Here is a 21,554-nt window from a genome sequence, read left to right on the forward strand (position 1 = left end):
AATATATTTGAGTTCTAAATAGGTACTCTATGGTGTGGGTGGGTGTGTATGTGTGTGTGTTAACCTTCTTAATCTTTTGAGGTTGGTCTACACAATTCTATTTTACTGGTGAAGAAACAGACCTAAGGACATTAATAATTTGGCCAAAGTGTCACAATTAAGTGGTGGTAGAATCTGATTTGAATTAGGGTTTACAGGCTGAGGTTTCAACAACTGTTACAATGTTTCTCATTAATGCATTAGAAAAGAACAAGAGATAACAGTAGCTGCAAGATGGCAGACAAATGTCACATACTATTTAATCAGTTTCAAAATTCTACTGAAATGACAGCAAACATTTGTAAAATAAAAATATATAAATATAGTATTTATATATTTTATAGATATGTTATATATTTATATTTATATAATTATATTAATATATAAATATAATATATAAAATAAAAATATAAAATATAAAAGGAAATGTCCAAGTATTTCAGCAATTCTGGCAAATTTCTAGAAGACAGTAAGCACAGGGCATCAGAATAAAAGAAATCACAAACTAGACAAAACAGGAATCCTTTCAAGCCAGCCAACCCCAGAGAGGACTCCAGGCTGTGAGGCGTTAAGTACAGAGTGGGCCTGGGATGCTGGCAGTATTCAGTTTTACATAAAGTCCTATCTGCCAACAGTTGTTTGTCGGCTCTTCCCTTTACCCTCCCCTACTCAGCAATCATAGGCACTGGCACGAAGAATAGCAATACTTTCAGTGTTAATAGGTGCTTTTTAAAAGAAATTGGACTGTATTACAGGTATAAAAATGGGACAGGCTCTAAACATGGGAGCTGGCCCCTAGGTTATGCCCTCTTTGTCACTTGGCAGTAAGGAAAACATCCTGGAGTCCTTGACTCAGCCTACAAGACAGCATCCAGTCATATAAAGGGAAGAAAAAAAGCAAGATATTCCAGTCAAAGTTTAAAGTTTTAAACTTCAGCAAAGGTATGAAGGTCAGGAACAAAGTGGTGGCTCAGGAAGTACTTCTTGCCAGAGATAAAGGTCCGCCCTAGGTGTGACAGATGCTAAAGCTAGAAGGGCAGACGTAGCCAGATCTGGAGATTGGACTTGCCCTGTAGGCAAAAAGGGACAACTGAAGGATGTACCCCCAAGGCTGCAAAATGGTCAAGACCATTGTTTTGGCAATTGGGTAGAAAAACGGAGTTGGGACTGAAGGCTCTCTGGGTATCTTAATATAGCCGTTTCCAAAGTATGGCCTGGGAACTTATCAGAAATGCAAATTATTGGGCCCCACGCCTACCTGCTGGACCTGAACCTCTGGAGGTAAGGCCCCGCAATCTGTTTTAAGAAGCCCTCCAAGTGATTGTGATGCATGCTTATTGGAAACCACTCTTCTAAGGAACACCTCTTATCTCAAGACATTCCATCTTGTACATGAACCTTTTCTGCCCCACCCATGTAGAATGGATTGTATCCTCCCTTGTCATCTCCTCTGTCTCCTATGCCTGTTTACACACAGAATTTTATGGTGCTTCTTTATGTCAGTTTTGCCGTGGCAACCAGCACACCCTCCACCAGCTACAGTCTCTCACCTGCCCTTGCAGTTCAGCAGGACCGAACAAAGCGCTTCGTAACTTAGCTTGCTGAGTGAATGAACACAAAAATACTTATTAGGAAGCCTTTGCAGTAATCCAGTCAGTAGGTAAGGAGGAAACGAGGTCTTGAGTCAGGAGTAGTTGGGATGAACCTGAGAAATATTTAGGAAATAAAATGGGCAGGATGCTAATAAGAGCTAACAATTATCTAGCACTTACTGTGTACCCGGCAGTTTTAAGGACTTCACGAGTATTTCTATTTAATCCTCACAATAATCCTACGAGGTAGCTACTATTTTTATCAATGAGGAAACTGAGGCTAAGTAATTTACCCGAACCAAACTAATAATCAGCTGACATTCAAACCCAGGCGATGTTTGGCAGCAGAATCCTCATTCTTTGCATTATTCTGCCTCCCAACTTGTGCTGAGATTTCTCAGTGGTTGGGTAGAGGAAGTGCCTTCAGCGAAGACGTAAAGACAGGAAAAGTCAGGGGAAGATGCTGAGTCCAGCTTTAGATATGCAGTCTCTGAGATGCCTTTACAAGGTGTCTAGCAATGACTTGATGTAACAGTCTGAAACATAGGATCATCGACTAGGCTAGGTATACGGATTTTTTTTTTTTTTTAAGATTTTATTTATTTGAGAGAGAGAGTGCGCATGCACAAGTTGGGGGAGGGGCAGAGGGACAAGGAGAAGCAGACTCCCTGCTGAGCAGGGGGCTAATGGACGCTTGAGTCTGTGTGTGTCCCAGAACCCTGGGATCATCACCTGAGCCGAAGGCAGACACTTAACCAACTGAGCCACCATGGGCCCCCTAGGTGTGCAGATTCTAAAATCAACACGCAAACAATGAAGAATGGATGAGATGACCTAGGACGTATTTATTGTAGGTATTCCCACTTTTCAAAAGTTCATGTTACATGACTGTGCTTTTCTGAAAGACCTACATTAGTACCTGTTCTCACTAACCAGAGAAACCCAAAGAGGACTTTTGCATTTGTGGAAAAGCGAATAATAGCCTTCAGTGGTAGTTTCACAGGAGCAGTTCTAGGGCAGTGCACACTGCCATCAACTCCCTCCCCGGTACCCATGCTCGGCACCTCTGGTCAGGTTGCCACAGCTTTGACCCGTATCCTTGGGCAACTGTGCTTTCTCTCCACTTATTTTTTGTAACTGTTAGCAAGATGTGTCCTAAGCTATTAGAAAAGCCTAAGAGGTTATTTTTGGGTCTGGGGACACTCACAAATGTTTCCGTACAAGTTCACTAGAGTTGCGTCTTCATTTACCCCGTCTCGACCTACAAAAGGTTTCACAGGAAGCTTGCTTTCAGAGAGAAGGGGAAACCTGTCTATACGAGCCTGGGGACTGAAAGTGCTGGGGAACGGTATTTGAGGGAACCGAGGATGCAGTGGCCTCACAGGTATAAATTCTAGGAGACCGTAGAGTCCTAGAAGCCAAGGGAACAGGTAGTCTCGCGAAGGGAGTGATGAACAGTACTAGTATCGATGAATTCAAGTAAGGAAAAGACTGAAGGCCATTTTGGCATCTTAGACGTCACTAAAGTTGGTTGCTGTGATGATCACCAACAGACAGAAGAAAGCGAGATTAGAATGTGTTAAACGAAAAGAAGGCAAGAAATTGGGAAAGCAAATCTCTGCCTCTATAGATACAGGACATCTTGTGGACAATGCAATAAGAACTTTTTAGATGAGACCTCAGTGTACATTTGAGTCGAGCAGATGGAACCACTGGAAGTGGCGTTGAGAATAAAGGGAAGAAATGAGGAACCGATTTAATGAACCAAAACCTGGGAGAGGTTGGTCTTGAGCTACAGGGCAGCAACACAATCTCTGAGATAAGGACATGAGTGAAGACAAGGATGGATGTTAGAGTTTTAGGTGAAGGGACGACCTTAATTTTACTGATAAAATGAGATTAATGGTGGTCCACCGGGTATGGAGAAGAAAGCTAAGTGTAAAACTTAAAAAGGAAGATTTAGGGAATGGAAGAGTAAGCATCCTTAAATGCCTTAAGAGGACAAGTAATTTTATAAACCAGGTCAATGCTAGGTGGAAAACAGAAGGCTAGGACGGACTGAGAAAAAGTAGTGGAAAATCCCGACTGCAGGACTCCATGAAGTCAAAGATCAGTTTAGGGCCAGTGAGCACAGAATTTGGATAGGAAGTTGTAGTTAAGAGTAGGTTACCAGAGGTTAAGTTTGAGTAGCTCTGAATTCAAGTATCTAAGCTGTAGCCCTCAGAGTGGTTGGTTGAAATAAAGTTGATAAAAGCAAGAATCATAGGGTTGGAATGTGGAATAAAAGTATCTATGTACATATGTTAGAAGACACCAACATTGCTGGCACTTTTAGAGTGTAGTTGTTTGGAAAAACACACTTGAAATGGCGGAGTTGGGGGGAGGCACTTGAGGTAGGTGATCTATTTCTCATTGACCTGAGTGCCAGTGTTAAAAGTGGCCAACAAAATTTGTTATTCTGGAAAGATTGAGGGTAGCTATGGATGATAAAGAAGAGAGGAGTCAGACACTGACACCAAGTGAAGGAAAAGCTTGAGAGAAACTCAGTGGCAGGGTGTTTGAAAACAACTTGTAATAGAAGTAGGAACATCTAATTTTGAGTCGTGGTGGGCATGCAAAGTGACATACCTCCTTTACCTCCCTTGTCTCTTAAAAAAAAAAAAATCACAACTCAGCTGAGCTTACTGTTTTCACAAATGCTTGTGAATGTTCAGCCATTATATATGGCCGTGACTTCATATCCACCAAAATGTGATCAGAAGTGATGTCATTGTCAGGCACAGGCAATAGGAGAGAGATTCATTCACTTTCCCTCTGCCACAGCAAGGGACAGCATTCCAAGTGGTATCTTGGTCCTACTGGGTCCCAATGAGATGGGAAGCCAACCACCCATGCTATCCAGAACAGACATGTAGAATAATAAACAAGTTGTCCTAAAACCCCTATTTTGGAGAATGTTCATATTGCAGTATTAATTGTATATACTTCCAATACCCAAGCAATGGCTCTCCTGTCAGTTTTGTTTCAAACATCCTGACTTCCTCTCCAAACTGTACTTCTTCAGCATAACCTTCCCTCTCACTGCATTACTCTGTCCCAATTCATCAACAAATGTCTTACCTCCCATTTAATCCATTCTCTAAACTACAGCTAATTTTTCAAAAAAAACAAATCTGATTACATGACTTCCTACCTTTTAAGTCTTTCTATGGATTTAATTTCAGGGATGATGGCAAGCCAAACTGTTTACAAAGCCCCATATAATCTGCCTTCCCTCGCCTCACTCTCTTGCAAACCACAGCCACTGAGTTCTAAATACACCATGACCCCTTGTCTCTATGCTTTCACCAGCTGTTCCCACTGGGGTACACAGCTTCTTTGGCTTAGGTTTGTTCTGAACCCCAGACGAAGAACCTCTCTGGTACAAATCATACAGAATGTTCTGTTTTCCCTATTACAACACTATTTCATACTAAGTATGCAGTGTGTCTTCCCCAGTATCAAGCACATAGTAGTAAAGAGTAGGAGGTACCAAGTGGAAGGAGAGGAAAAGGTAATTAGCTCTGCCTTGGATTCATTTACAGAAATGGAAGCATGGGAATAGATCAATCTTGACTGCGGAACATGTGAGCGGGGGCTATGGCGGTACACTGATTGGCAGTGGGCCTTCTTATCTCAGCAGCAGCATGTGGTCATCTGATAAGGCTTGACTGTACTTGAGATGGTGATCGATGCTGGAACAAATTTCTGAATCCTTTAAATGTAAATTTTAAGGGCTGAATGATTTTCAAGGTTATTCTGGACTTACACGGTGGGCCAATCAAGCTCATTAGTATTTCAATAACATCATGTAAAAGGAAAAGAAACCTTTTTTGGGTCTATGCCAGTTCTCCCAAGTGGTACTGAGATGGTTAGGAAGCTTCACAGACTACTTGCTCCACTGTCTGCTTTTAAAGAATAGGCAGTTTTGTGGTCATTCTTCTGCCACATGCCTACCATCATCAGTCTTTAAAATCCTATGTGTGGGTGGGAACCTGGGTGGCTCAGTGGGTTAAAGCCTCTGCCTTCGGCTCAGGTCATGATCCCAGGGTCCTGGGATTGAGCCCACATCGGGCTCTCTGCTCAGCAGGGAGCCTGCTTCCTCCTCTCTCTGCCTGCCTGCCTGCCTACTTGTGATCTCTGTCAAATAAATAAATAAAGTCTTAAAAAAAAAAATCCTATGTGTGGGTATCAAGATTCATACAGAAGCATTTTGTCTACTTATATCAACTACTCCTAGAAAAATAGCAAAAATCTGCTACAGTCAGCTTGCGTTTAATAGTGGCTTTCAAAATTCAAATTCAAAAGAGCACCGTTTGGCAGGACTTCACATATTATAACTAAACAGGAAACTACCTGTACTGGAAACAAGTCATTAGTTCAATCAAGTAAATTAATAGACTACTCTCTTTAATAGAGTATGAGCAATTTTGGAAATCTATGTATGAAGAACTCAAGGGAAATATACTAGTTGCACAAGGCTTCTGTACCTAAACTTCATTTTACATAATGCGTTGATCCCAAAGCACTCCCAACTGCTTCATACTCCCCTGTCCAGTAGCAGCCCCTTTATACTCCTGCCAAGTGTGCACAAAGCATTTTGTAGCCAGAGAAAAACAGTGCCTCAAGGGATTTAAGACCATCCATTCCATCAGAGGTTATAGAGCAGAAACCTATTTCCACTAAATCATGAGTTATACTTAATGATTAGGAAGAAAATCGGTTCATTAGAAGTAGTATTTAAGAAAATGAATGGACACAAGAAGGTCTGAGGTTTTACGTGTACCGTTCTGTTGGTTTTAGCTATAATAAATCTCTGAAACAGGGGTTCTTAATTGGGGGCTATTTTGCATTAACCCCATCCCCACCAACGTCCACTGTGGGGGACATTTTGGCAGTATCTGGACAATTCTGGTTGTTAAAATACTACTGGTTATCTAAGTGGGTAGAGGTAAGAGAGTATCTTAACAATGCACAGGGCGGCCCTCATGACACAGAATTATCTAGTCCAAAATATCAACTGTGCCAAGGGTAAGTAATCCTGATCTAAGAACATGTATTTTTCCACTGAAGTCTAAATCCTGGAAGAAAGCATGGATTTTATATCTAGAATAAGGAGCCAGGAGGGTTTTTTTTTCCCCAGCCGTTTCAGGAAAGCCTTAGTTCATAGATCATGATGATTCCAAACAAAATACACATTTCCAAATCTTCGAAAAATATGACACTAGGAGTATAGTAAGCTACTACCATCATATTAATGTAGTTAAGGAAGCAGGGGGATTTATACTAAAAGCAGAGTATCTGCGGAACAAGTAAAACAGCTATTCAGAGTAATAGGGTTAGTATAGGCTATTAAAACAGGAGGTTATTATGGTACCATACATTACCCAGTTCTGGAGTACAATTCTTTAGATTTATGTGTGAGGGGGAGAGAGCGAGCATTCTAGAATAAAATCAATGCGCATCAACCATTAGTTACTGGTAATGGCTAAATATTCACTAATTCCAGTATTTCCTAATCTGGAAAATTTTTAGTTCACAGAATGTAAGCTTTTCCTCCAAGACCTAAGTAAAACAATTTGCCAAAATCATCACTGATAATCATTTAAGATCAGAATTAAAAGGTATGAAGAGGTCATGGTATTAAGACTCCCTCTACTAAAAATTTTATTCTGAAACCTGACACACACTGACATCACAGGATCTAACAAAGTAAAATTACCTGCAATATTCCAATAGTTTTAATTGAAGTTGGCTTTTATGAAGTCCAATGAAAAATCACAATTTGTAAGCGCGCAAACACGTTGCTGATAAATCTTGCCCTAACTTGCAGTAGGTGTTCACGAAATCTTATTTTTCTAGTAATTAGCAGCAATTTCACTCTATCTCTTAAGAAAATGGCCTTATTTTATAAGTTTTTGGAAGCCTGCCACCAAATACTTCTGTGTTCCATTTTAAAAACCAACCAAAGGTATCAAAGGAATTTTGTATTTAATTAACTGGAAAAGTCAGTTAAAACCAGAATATCCTTTTTCCAAACAGTAATATGAAGTGTTACTGTATTATCCATTTTCCATTCAACAAAGGATTAAATAAGATTTTAAAAAGATAGGACTCTGGGGTGGCAGTAATTTGAAAAGTAAGATTCAATTTAAGAGGCTAGAACCCAAAATTTGCGGAAAACTTTGAGCTCCTTAATATCAAAACATTTCCTAAGCATAATATATGTAAAGAATGGCAGTTAAAATTAACAATTTAAAATTTTTGGTAAAATTTAATGTGGGCAGAAAATGTTACTTCAAATTTTTAATTGTGAAGTATTGCCATATACTTTGTCATATGGCTAAAGTATACAGGGCTTATTTACTGAATGTTTCAATGACCAGGGATTTTGAGTATTTATGAACTTCGATCATGCCTATGTAAATGTATTTGCTGTCCAAGAGTGAGCTATATATAAAGATACCAAAACATCCCTTAGAACTGGTTAAATTAGACATGCCCCTATTACTTACCATTTACCCAACAAAAGTGTTAGGAAAAAAAACTGATTTGGTTAATTACGGATACATAAATTTTTTTGGTAAATATTCAAACATTTGATGAAGTCATCATACTCCTCTATCTTTTAAGCATTCTAATTCCCAGTGGTTAGGAAGCTTTAGACATCACTAATGTGAAGACCTGACCACCTTAAAAATTATCATTCAGTGCTACTGATTTTATATGCAAATTTTTAGGTTAGGCCTTGTCATACTAAATTTCCTTTCCGCTTTAGTGCAACACCCCATACTAAACTTAAAGCAAAAAAAGTAGTTCTAAATAGTTGATGTGTCCTCAAGAAAAATCAGCAAACAACTGTTTTTCTAGTAACCTGTAGCTCTCCTTAGAGACCTGCATATGGAAACCTAATCAGAAGGTCCTAATAATACGTATATGACTGGTAAGAGTAGTGTGAGTGGCAGACTATGACTGGACTCCGTACCTTGCAACCTCCATTCTAGTATTGACATGACCACTAGAAGTACAGTGTTAATCAGCAGGACTCAGCATTTAAAATCTGAGTTTTCTTCTCTGTTACCTAATTTTGTCATGTATGTAAATAAATAAATAAATATATACAGACACACACACACATATATCTTTCTTAAAAACCACTAAAACGTATCTACTACTAGTATTAAAAGATACTTTCAGCTATGTTAGAAAAATTTGCCAACTTCCAAGACTTAAAAAACCACACCATCTTGGAAGTTAAAAAAGAAAAAAAAAATCCAATACATGAAAAGTATCTGGATTTAACTTTAGACAATTAACTAAGACATTCACACAACATATGCATGTCAGTCTCCTATATGGTCCTAGAGCCTGCAGTATTGTAATTTATTGTGAAACCATGTAACCAAATACTTAAATATATCCACAACATCTATACCACGGTAATGCATAGTACATAATATACTGACATCTCAAAATAAATTTCTATTACAGTTTTATGCAAATTATGGTATAAGAGTATCACCTGCCACATTTTTGAAATGGCACCAACTTCATGTAACGTTCTATGTTAATGTACTAAAATCCTTACTGGTAATGATGTCTTATGCATTATCATCTGAACATTTGAAATCAAGCTGTTAATCTAATAACCACAGTATGTTATCAATTAAAATCACTGCATATTTGGATGTCAAAGCAGGAAGTTACACAGCAGGAAAAGTATTCCTAATTCACAGTTTCAAAAATAAAGGGTGCAGTTTTCAAATATCTGATTGCTTAAATTGGTCAATTTAACAACTGCCTCCTTCAATACATGTAAACTATGTTTGCACAGCATTAGGAGATGTCTTTTATTTCAGAAATTAGTTCTTACTGTTACAGGAGCACCACAAATTTGAAGGAAGAGGCTACAGTGTGAAATGAGCTCACTGAAGGATATGTTAAATAAAATTTTAACTACAATATAAGGTACTGCAAAGCTTTGTTTCCCCCCAGCACAGACCCCTTAATCAAGAAAAGTAGTCAACACTTACCAAATACAATATGTAAATTAGCTCTACAAGAAGTGGGGGGGATCTAACTCAACTAAAAGAAAATACTATATTAGCTAACAAACCTGTGATAGTCAGCTTCAGAATTTTCCTAAAAATAAAATTCAAAAGCATACACAGTATTTGTATCCTTTGATAATAAGGAATGCAGGGATCCAAAGGGAATGAAAGAAACATCTGGTTTTAAAAATTTCTAAGTGGAAACACACACACACAAATGGGTAACTGAGAAAAACTGAGTACTTAAATATTCAAATTTTAAATGTGTAAGAAAATTTATAATAGAAAAAGTGGCAAATTGTTATTGTGACTTGATTTGCTGAAAACATCTGCAAATTCACACTGGCATTAAGAAAACCAAAGTTTCAAAAATTTACTCCTCTCTCTCTCTCTCTCTCCAGATATGTTTTCTGTGCAAAAATAAATATCTGAAAATTGCACTAATACAATAATACTTATTTTAACTTTTGATATTATGAATAATCTGCACATGCTGCTTTACAGACAATACATATTTGTAAACTTGTTCATGCAAAATTAGTGTGCGCAACAGGGATATCATTAATCCCCATACTTAAAAAATGATAAACCTTATTATCTTTTTTAAACTGCCAAACCCTTTGAAATGTAACAAATCTTACACAGATATTCTTGTCTGCCAGCTAAAAATCAATTTATGTTGCTGAAACAAAAAGTTATACAAGAAAAACATGGTTTTCATCTTGTAGAATTTTTGATTTTTAAAAGAAAATTTATAAAAGAAAGAAATTCATGGTCACAAAATTTTAACATTTTAATCCTAAACATTACAGGACAAATAGACACTGGACCCTATCTCCATAAATCCTAACTTTTAGTTTCCATTTTTTAAATGTTGCCCTAACCACTAAGACATTAGTGGTTTTACAACCTCTGGAGATTGTGGAAATACATGTTTCTGAAAGAAATGCTACAAAAACAACAATGGAAGAGAGCCAAACTGTCTCCATGAAGGAAAAAAAAAAAAAAAAATGGAACATTTTGAAGCCTTAAATACTTCTTTCCATGTCTTATGATTAACCTGTCAATTCAGTGCATCATATGGTCAATATAATGGTCCCCATGTTGAACAAACATCTAACTAGTGTCCATTGATTCCAAGTTAGTAGATGATGAATCTTTTTGGATACTTTCAAAGATGGCCGCCAGCTCAGGGTTAGAACTGATCTGTGACTGGAATTCACTCATCAGTGGACTCTTCTCTGCTTCTGGAATGGTTAGCAGTGCTGCTACTGCTCTCATGGCAGATCGCTTTAGTTCATCTTGCTTTTCAAACTCCTGCTTTACTGAGTTTGCCTTCACCTGTAACATTGAGTAAATTTATACTGTGTGTTATAAAGACAACTATTCAAGAAAATTTAAACATGTAGAAATTTCTGGTAAATAAAGCAAAACCATTGTTTTATAGGTCCAAAAGGTACATTCTTCTACTCTAAACACAGTTATTTTTAAAATGTTTTAGCAGTAGATGTTCTTCCTTTGAGGGAACATTTTATACCAAGCCCCTTAAAAAACAAAATCCAGAGCCATCATGGTTGAAACAAAGAATGGGACACAGAGCCTTACCTGCTTATCAAGTCCTACTCTGACCTCCAAGAAAACTTCTCTGGCTACCCTATTTATTCATTATTCTTCAAGAACATCATGTATTGATGCATGTGTCTTAATATATATAATTATTATATATAATATATATATGATATATATTAAATATAATATATATAATTATTTTTGTATGAAAAGTCCTGTTTTACCTTCTGAATCTAAAAATTCTGACTTTCATTTTCAAGGTCCACTTTAAATGTCATCATTCTCATAGGAAGCTTTCTAGGACTCCCACCCCTACCCACCTCCACCAGAATTCACCATTTCCTTTTCATGGTCTAATCACTCTTTATCCTGTATCAGTATTCCAACGTATGTATCATATTGTTATAACATTACATAAAAGCTTTTAGAAACAGCATTTAACAGTGCTAAGTTTTCTAAAACATCCAATAGGTTAACTTTTAAAACCAACTGCTACATAGAGGGTTAGCATGGTTAAATTTGGAAAACCAGAGTACAGAATCAACTAGGAATTCTGAATATGCCCAGTCTGGCCTCAGGTGATGTCAATCAGATTACCTTAGTTGTACATGTGGCACGTAATGGCTCAACAAGTCGGTCCAACCTCTGCAGTACTGCACTTGGACAAAGAGTGGAGAGTCTCACCAACATTAAAAATGTTAGCATCTATTAGAAATTAAAACAAAATGTTTAGACTTTGCATTGTTTCTAAAGACAATATTCCAAATTCTGACAAAGTTTTTAAGAGGAATGACTAAAGTTTCAAACCTTATCTAAGGAATAGTAGTTAAAAGCATTAGCCAGATCTAACCTATAATGTGGTCCTAGAGTACAGAACTAACAGTGGTTCTCAAGCTTGGTTGCCCATCAGCACTGCAGAGCTTTAGAAATATGCCCAAGTTCTCAGTCCCTTTCCCAGAGATTTTTTACCTGCCATTTATACATTATTTTTTAAAAAGCTCATGTGTGCCAGAATGGAAAATCACTGAACAACAAAATAACTGAACTAGGAGAAAAGCTTCAAAGTAGTTTCTCGTGTCTTAGCAGATATCAAAAAAGACTGGTTATTCAGATCAATCCAGTAACCCAGTCTTTTTTTTCTCTTTAAACTACAAGCTGTAGAATGAAACAGGAGGATTCTATTACTTCTTTTGGAGATTTGTTCATTGAATTCTTAGAGGATCAGGTTACTACCACATATGGAAACATAGCAGTTGGGATTCTGATAGTATGCTATTACTGTTCAGCTGCCTCTTTTGCCCTGCTTGACTAAAGGCAGGCCCCAAAGAGCAGAACAGACACAATGCACTTATTTTTAAAATCACCCTTTTATAGTTCATATTTAAAACCGACATGAGCAAATAAAACAGTTATGAGTAAAATTCACGCTCTAAACCTAAGAAGCAGTGATTTCTCTCTAGTTGCTTCTACAGACTGCTTTCCGTATATGGAAACAGTCCTTTTGTGTTATCCTTTAACAAAACTCTTGATACTAAACCTAGAGTATCATATTGGAAAATAAAAATCCTTCATTACAGTAAATAAAATGGTTCATGTAGAACAGTGCTAAGGACAGTCCAAAGAATTAGCTAAGACCATGATGGAGGACTGCTATCCAATATTAAGACAGGACAAAAATATCACACATTATACTCTAAAGAGCAAAACTTGTCTGGACTCTTGAGTAAGGGAAAGCTCTAGAAACTATGCGCTAAAGCAAGCTGGCACAGAATATTTCTTAGGCTTGACCTGCTCCTCCAATGAGGTTTCTGGATTTTTCCTGTATGGCAACTGGTGTTACATTGCATCACTATTACTTTTGCATATTATAGTTTACAACAAACTTACTAAATTCATGACAAGCAAACCAAATTTTTTTAAAATAAACAAGTAAATTAGAAGGGTGAAAGTCATACAGCCTTCTTCTTCACCATAGAAAGTCACTATAGAAGTCTTCTTCTAAAACAATCTATAAATAGCCACAAACATCTTACCTTAATATCATAATGGTCCTTCAAACCATCTTCAACATGATTTAGAAATTCAAAGATATCTAGTCTATCAAGACAACTGTCTAAAAGTGTGTACATACACTCAAAAGCTGCCTTTCTAATATCCAGTCCATCATCAACTGTATGCTTAAATGGACCCATTTCTACCTGTTGAAACAAAAAAGAATGTGTGGATATACTTAAAAGTAAAAGACAAGCTTAGATAAACAGTAATGTAACTAACTTACCTCTCTTATAAGCTCCTTTCTAACTTTTGTTTCATTATAAAGATGTGGCAGAACAGTATCTAGAAGATCCCTTATTAATGACGGTTTATTATGTGCTGCTGAATTGAATGTGACCAAGGCTACTCTTCTTACATTCAAATCTGGGTCTTCCAATGTTTTTAGGAAATCACCTGAAAATCATTAAGAAGCAACATACAGTCATTGTAGCCTTAAAACAAAATAGGTATGTTTTTTCTAAATGGATAAATTTATTGTTTATATTATTGTCATTTCTTCAATGCAGGTCACAGAAGAACATGATGACAGAATAAGAACATAAAGATAGATTAGATTAAGTGAACCACAGAGCTGCTTTTGGCAACAGGTAAGCTACAGATTAAACACAATTACATTCAGACATGATAATCGACTCTTAGCAGCATTCTACAATGCAGAGGATATGGCATGAGAGAGCCCAAAAAGTTCCCTAATTACTTCTACAGATATATGAAAAAAGGTAGGCTACACAGAGAAGCGATGGGGCCAGCCGCTACAAAAATAACATAAATGATTCTACTCAGAGTTCAAAATTAGTATTTTCACTAAAATCAACAAAAATAGAATTAAAAACACTGAGTTCAAAAGAAGATAAATAGGATTAGGACTAGATCCATTGCTTGATAAACTGAATAATTAACAAGTATACAATTTACCAGATGATAAAGAGAAATGTGCCTTCAAAATTTCTTTATTTCTATCATTAATGAAGAATATATGAATTGGTAAGAGGGTTAAAAATACAAAAGGAGAAAACTGAAACTTAACATAGGACCAAAAAAAGCAGAAATAAGTCTGGTTGGTCTTGCAAATGGGAAGAAATTATAGTGCAAAGACGTTATAGTCACACAGATGGTGATCCAAACTGCTTCACTTGCCAACTATATGATTTTTGGCAAGTTATTTTAGGCAAGAGCCTCAGTTTCTCAGTTTACAAAATGAGAATTATAAACCTGTTAGGCTACACAAGTAGACTAAGTTGCATGTATACTGCCAAATAGTGTTTGGGACATCCCTGGTATTCACATGGAGTTACTGTTCATCATTATAGAATCTCAACCCTACAGTCAGCAATCCTTTGGAATACACAGGAAGAAAAGAAGTGCCAAGACTTGAACATATCACAACAGCAATTTGAATGAATGGGAAGGAAGTAATACTTTAGACACCATATACTGGTAAATTCAAGGCTGACCACCCAAGAAACTTCTGATTACAAGAACTGTTCAGGAGATACCTTGTAATCAAAAAGAATTTAAATATACCAGACTAAACCTTACCCCTCTGTTTGCTTACAATTACTAAGATAGTAAATTAGAATAAAGTATTTGCTTTCAGAAAAGCATCTATAATATTGCTATTATTAAGGACAAATGGTGATATGCACTAGGATTACCTATCCCCAGCTCTTTGGTTTAGTTATTACAATTTTTAAAAAGCCTCCTAAGTTATTCTGATGTTCATGTAGTCACAAATAATACTTAACTAGATCAAAATTCAATGAGAATGACCATCATTTGATCAAATAACTATATCAATGACACGCAAAGGTTGACTTGTCAACCTGGATATATGTCTCTAGAGATGTGGCACAGGACTCTTCACCTTTGTCCTATCTTGTACAACACAAAAAATGTCAAATACATCAAAGTGGGGTGCCTGGGTGACAGAGTTGGTTGAGGAGCTGACGCTTAGTTTCGGCTTGGGTTGTGATCTCAGGGTTGTGGGGTTAAGCCCTCTGTTGGGCTATACACTCAGGGGAGAGTCTGCTTGGGATTCCCTCTCCTTCTGCCCCTCCTCATGCTGCCTTATTCTCAAAATAAATAAGTCAAACCAAAAACAGGTGAGGGGAACAGAAGGCAAAAGATTTCCAATTCAGACCTTCTTTACTTCTAGGCCCCAACAATAGCATCCATTTATCCCTATGTGCCTCTTATTCTGAACTAATAATCCATTTCCGTAATTCTTTTAAAATGTTTTTTTTCCTTTCTGGCCTACTGCAGAATGGCCCAAAACTACAAAGCTTCATTGCCATATCTGTCTGTCCTCTTTGCTGGTATCTCCGTTGCTCTGTCTTCAGGAATACACCAAACTAAGCTCTGAAGGTTTTTAGTATTACCCACTCTGGGAAAAGTGATTATGAAAACAACACAATGAAGTTATAAAATCATTAAAAATAACCCTAAAAGCTAATTCTTGTCTTCGTAGATGTAGAGACAGCCCTAGTTTCTCCTGGCTCTCTCTTAATTCTACTGTTTTTTATTCTTACGTTGTCTCCACAGATCTCCTTGGGAGCTGGAGGGCTTATAGGTAAGAACAGAAAATTGGGGCTCTAACAGATCAAATCAAGATTAATTTATATCTGGTCAGATAGACCAAAAATGTAGTTCACTCTGAAGACATCCTAGTGTATTTATTTGCAAAATTATCTGATAACTTCAAACTAAAGGTTGATAGAATATAAGTATGTAAGATCACACATTATCAATTATCAGACCCTTACATGCATTTTATTTTAGTTCCCTGGTAATATTTAGTTACTGAAATTATTAATCAGTATGTTTATCTTTGTTTCCACTTACCTATGCAGTTCTTTAACAGGGGGTCAATAGGTTGTGGATGATCAGAAATAGTAAACTTCACAGCTGTAACCACTGAGCTTCGGGCATACGATGAGCCTAATTAAAAAGAAATTTTAAGTCTACTGGTATATAAATTCACTAAAATCCATGGACAGCTTCAGCATTTTCAAACCACTTCAACTAACACCAGTGTCCTCAATTTCTTAAAATTCTCTCTGGTCAAGAGGGGAGGTACTGGGGCACCTGGGTGGCTCAGTGGGTTAGGCCTCTGCCTTCAGCTCAGGTCATGATCTCAGGGTCCTGGGATCCAGCCTGCATTGGGCTCTCTGCTTAGCAGGGAGCCTGCCTCCCTCTCCTCCTCTGCCTGCTTCTCTACTTATGATCCTGTCAAATAAATAAATAAAATCTTTAAAAAAAAAAAAGGAGGGGAGGTACTCACTGCTCTCAGGGGAGGTAAAATTCACCCATAAAATATAATCCCATTAGATTTCAAAAGAAATAATGTCTTCTGGGAAGGAGAAGACCTAGGAGAGCAACAGTGGAGATTCTAGCCCTCACAAAAGGGAAGTGTTTAAACCCATAAATAGCTTATAAGATCTTCAAATGTTTTCTTAAAAAAGCAGTTTCTAAAGAAAGCACTCGCTTTTCTTACCAACTACTTGGTCTAAAGGAATTGACACTAGTAAATCCGAAAATGAGTCTTCTAGGATCCTTCATTTGAACTATGTTCACTAATTTTAGTATTAAAATTAGTACTACCAAGGCTCCTTTGTACGTATTAATTCAAGAGACATTTGTCTTTTCCACATTTCAAGATAAAAGAATAACATTAAAATATAATGAACAAAAGGAACTACAACAGATTTAACCATGATCCTATTACTCTATCCTTTTTAAACAACGAAACGTCATTTGAATATGGCTCCACACTGCAACATAAGGCAAGAGGTTCTACATGTAACACAATACAAAAAGGGTTTACTTCTGCATTAGGCATCTTTCAAGGTTACCAACTGCCAATAAAATTTTAAGAAAATCTAGGTACCCACCTGATATCAAATACCCCTTAAGCCGTGGAAGGAGAGTTTCTGGATCAATTAGAGTGAGTTTCCCTAGACATTCAGCAACAACATTTCTGGTTCCTTCTTCTGCACACTCACAGTGCTTTAGCAGTAAGGCCCAGATGTTTTCAACATATGGTTTAAGGCCCACTACTGACGCAGAGCTAATAATTTCCTTCAAGGAATGAAGCAGAAGATACTGCCTTTTGGGCTGACTGGTTATTTCTTGTAAGACAAACGGCAGATACTCAGGAAGGTTGCCCACACTAATGCTGCCTAAAGCATAGGAGGCGGCTGATTTAACTTCTTCACTAGGAGATGAGAAGGCTTCTAATATTACAGATTTTAGTTCCAGCTGCCCACTTAAGTCAATATGATGCCCAACTTCTCCCAGAGAAAGCAGAGCTAAGAGACGAATGGAATCTGTAGACCTTGAGTTCTTGACATCTTGAATAAATTGACCTACTACGGCTGGTCCTTCTTTAGGGCATGCTCGAGTAAGGGCAGCTACACATTTGGCAATAGAGTAGTAAGACTGCTTGTGAGTAAGAGCAGTGCTCTGCGAATAAACTGGACCAGTCAGCATGCGCAACAAATCCATGTATCCTAGATTATTTGTTCCAGTGACAACCAGAGCCTGGAAAAAGTCTAGCATGGCGCTAAGAGCTCCCCCCTGTAATAAAGGTGATCTCACAAGTCCAATAAGTTCATTGAGAATGGATCCACTTATCTTTGAAAGGGAGGAGGGATACACTTTTGCCAGTGTGGTAAGGAAACTGATAGCCATCTGTGAAACATGCATATCACTTTCACTGATAAGAGGTGGGAGCTCATCTAGAACTGCATCAATCATGGCAGCTGTCAAGCTGTCACTGTAGTTTTTAATTAGAATATCTAGGGCAGAAAGGGTACCCAGTTTCAAAGCTCTCTGGTTTTTCCTGAGAAACGATGCAAGGATAGGAACCCCTTCTCCCAGGACAGGCCTCAAATCTATCTTCAAAGGTGACCCAGCAATCAGTGTCAACGCCTTCACTGTAGTTAACCGGGTAATTTCATTCTTTAGTCTCTCCAAGAATATCTGAAGCGTATTAGGTAAATCAGAACCCAAATTGTCTCCAAGGTTGCAAATAATTTGTCCCATACAGGAAATAGCCCTTTCTTTGACCTCCTGATCAATGTCAGCTGCTTTTAACCTCTTAATGGTACAGGTAAACAGATCTTTGATATAAGGAGTTGCATCAAACGAGGAAGGCTGATCTAAAGGACGAATTACTTTCACAAGTTGTTGGGTAACAAGAAGTGCTTCAGATGTAATCTTGTAAAATGGGTCTCCGACACAAGCCACAACTGGAGGGACCAAAGCCTGAACATGAGGATGGAAGACTTGAGGAGAGTGGTTACAGAGGATTACATAGAGACACGACAAAGCATCAATCTTCAAATTTGATGAGCTTGATTTATCATTCAGTGAGAAAATGATTCCTAAAAAGCCAACAAAAAAATAATTTTTATGTAGTCTTAAGAAAGAAAAACTAAAAACTAATCCCTAAAATATCAGTGAAGTTTCTACTTCATCATACTGTATCTCTAAAGTAGGAGAAATTCCACAATCTATGATAAACATTAGAGCCAAAAATTTTAAGTACGATTTTTAACTTGAAAATTTCTAACTTTATGCGTTTGAAATGGGTCTATGTGCAAATTAAGTTGTCACAAATTACCTTTTGAAGGAAACAACTGTTTAAACTTATCAAAGACTTAAGAAAATCTCTAATTAGTCCCCAAAGTGATTTACTATTCTTTTATTCTTTTCATACCTGGTACGAGTACAGGAATGTGCTGCGTTAGGGCCCCAGGTAATACATTTACCAGTTCAGTTAACATGTTAAAACAACACTGTCGGGTCTTCACACTTTTTTCTTTCATCTGTTTGTGCAGAGCTTTAACAATGTTGGGAACCTGTAATTATTACACACTCATTAGCTGGTTTCAGCTAGTGGTATTTCCTCAGTACACTTAACACAAATTATCAGAGATGGGGAGAAAGGGAAGAATTTAACAAGACTGTTTCATACAAATTTTGTTGGACCTATTACATATGGTCTCTTGGAACTTTATTTGCTTTCTACTCGTCATAGAGAAAAGCTATCATTAGCTTTCCACAGAGCAAGAAAAGTCTTACTTGATTATGAAATGCACAAGACTAACTAGAAATCAAACCAAATAATAAATTTTCAACCAAACTTTAAGGAACAAATTATAAATGGCTTTTTGGACAAAAATAGCACAGATAGCTGCATTAAAAGAAAAAGGACAAATCATGGAAAAGAAATCATTAAATGGGTCTTTGTCTTTGCTCTGACAGTGAAACAGACCTCACTTCAAAATGTAGCTACAAGCAGCAAGGTTATGATTCAAAAACATCTGCTTCTAAACTTTATGTTTTCTCAGTTGGTAAAACCTAAACAGATTATTTACTAATCCTACAGATAAGAGGATATATACAGACACATGCCAAATCGAACAGTGATCTGAGAGCTAGAGATAAAAGAAAACCACCTAATTCATTACATCATCAGAATTTCCCACATTTTTATCTGACTTCTATACACTTTTTCTCATATCCTTCTGCAATTAACCTTCAGTGTTCACTTTTAGGTTCACCATGATTTTTTGGTTAATTTATACTCAGTCTCACAACTGTTTTTGTATTTTATAAAAATGAACAAATATGTATGCCATAGGGCTGCTGTAGGGATTAGATATAAGATAGGAAAATGCCTAGCATGCATTAAAAATTCAGTAAGTAGGAACTATACAGCTCTAATCTTTAGAATTTTAGAAAAGAGGTCCTTAAGTAAAAAATATCTATACCAGTTGTTATTAGTAAATTAAGTCCTTACAATGTACTAGGCACTAGACCATTTACATAGACCACGTCATTTCTCACTACCGTGGGTAGTGCATTCTAAGTAAATAAACTTATAACAAACGAGAAAAATGAGGTTTAATAAACTGGACTAACTTGTCCAGGATCACACAGCTAAATCAGGAGCAAAGCAAGGTATGAACACAAGTAGTGTGACTCCATAACTCTAAGATTTCTCTGTTAACATCAAAGATAATTTTACTGAATCTTAAAATTATTTTAATATTATCTAGTAAAATCAAGAACACCTCAAATCAGAATAAACTGTAAGTACCATAATATTAATGTATATAAACTACTACATAAACATATCCCAGAAGTCTGCTCGTTCTTCTGAAGATGTTCTGGGACTCAGATTTCCATATACAAAATAATTTTAAATTTCGTATTTACAAGCATGATTTTCAACCATACTTAAACTGACCTGACTCTGAAGCATTGTTAAAGGTGTTTCTCCCTGCTCCATTGCATCAGGGTCACAGAGCCAACTCTGAACAGGACGAGTTTGCTTCAAAAGAGAAAGGTATGCATGGAAAACATCTGCCTTTACATTCTCTTCACGCTCCTTAAATCTGGATATCAGTGCAGGAGAGACAGTCTTGTAGAATTCTGGAAGCATTTCATGCCTTGTGCTAACTACAGCATCTAAGCACTTGGCAGCTGCACGTCTCACTTTCCAACTCATGTCATCATCGTCACTATATTCATCATCACTCCCTAAAAGAAGTTTTAATGTTAACAGGCTATTAATTATAAGAAAAGTTTATCATTTAATACAGAAAGTGAACTGTTACTCAGAGTTTTATAACTTTTCACTGACATACAGCAACAGAGAAGTTTTATTTTTTTTTAAATAGAGAAGCTTTAAAAGAACAAGTACTTAACAAGATTATACAAATTTACACATAAATCAATCTTAAAGAATCCTGTTCTAAATTTGTTAATCATCTTCTTTCTTATTGTGCGTAATGAGTAGCTTATCAATCTTTATAGTGATTAACAAACGTGAAACTTCTTTACAACATAATTATTTGTAAAATCAGCCTTTAAAACAGTATGAAAAGAAGCTCAAAGGACTCACCTGACACTATAAGAAAATCAAACAAAGAATTAATAAGTAAACCAGGATATAAGATTGATGACTATAGACCAGATGTTTAAAAAAAGCATGGTTACCAATCCCAGAACATGCTGGGGAGAAAAGGAATCTTGACATCCGCCTTCTTTGTGGCTATAAGGCTTTTCACTAAATTTGATGGTGGGCTATTAGGAAAAAATATGTGTATTTTCAACGTTTCAACATATTCTCTTAAGGTAGTTTAAAGAAACTATACTTCTGCAACAAGAAAATTCTGCTAAGAACAAAGCACCATGTAAA

The 21,554-nt window shown here is 36.9% G+C and overlaps 1 protein-coding gene across 1 annotated transcript in view; it reads right to left on the reverse strand.

Annotated features, from left to right (window-relative positions):
- Positions 1 to 9,008: 9,008 nt before the first annotated feature.
- Positions 9,009 to 21,554, reverse strand: part of CAND1 (cullin associated and neddylation dissociated 1) — a 43,183-nt gene continuing 30,637 nt past the window's right edge. The window contains exons 8-15 of the mRNA XM_080810631.1: positions 20,601 to 20,893; positions 19,065 to 19,206; positions 17,236 to 18,729; positions 16,187 to 16,282; positions 13,569 to 13,738; positions 13,324 to 13,488; positions 11,888 to 11,995; positions 9,009 to 11,062 (exon numbers count right to left, since the gene is read on the reverse strand). Of these exons, the coding sequence (XP_080666757.1) occupies positions 10,838 to 11,062; positions 11,888 to 11,995; positions 13,324 to 13,488; positions 13,569 to 13,738; positions 16,187 to 16,282; positions 17,236 to 18,729; positions 19,065 to 19,206; positions 20,601 to 20,893 (2,693 nt within the window). The 3' untranslated portion in view covers positions 9,009 to 10,837. The remainder of the gene's footprint in view (positions 11,063 to 11,887; positions 11,996 to 13,323; positions 13,489 to 13,568; positions 13,739 to 16,186; positions 16,283 to 17,235; positions 18,730 to 19,064; positions 19,207 to 20,600; positions 20,894 to 21,554) is intronic.

The sequence above is a fragment of the Martes martes genome, assembly GCF_963455335.1.
Source record: "Martes martes genome assembly, chromosome: 8".
Lineage (NCBI taxonomy): Eukaryota > Metazoa > Chordata > Mammalia > Carnivora > Mustelidae > Martes > Martes martes.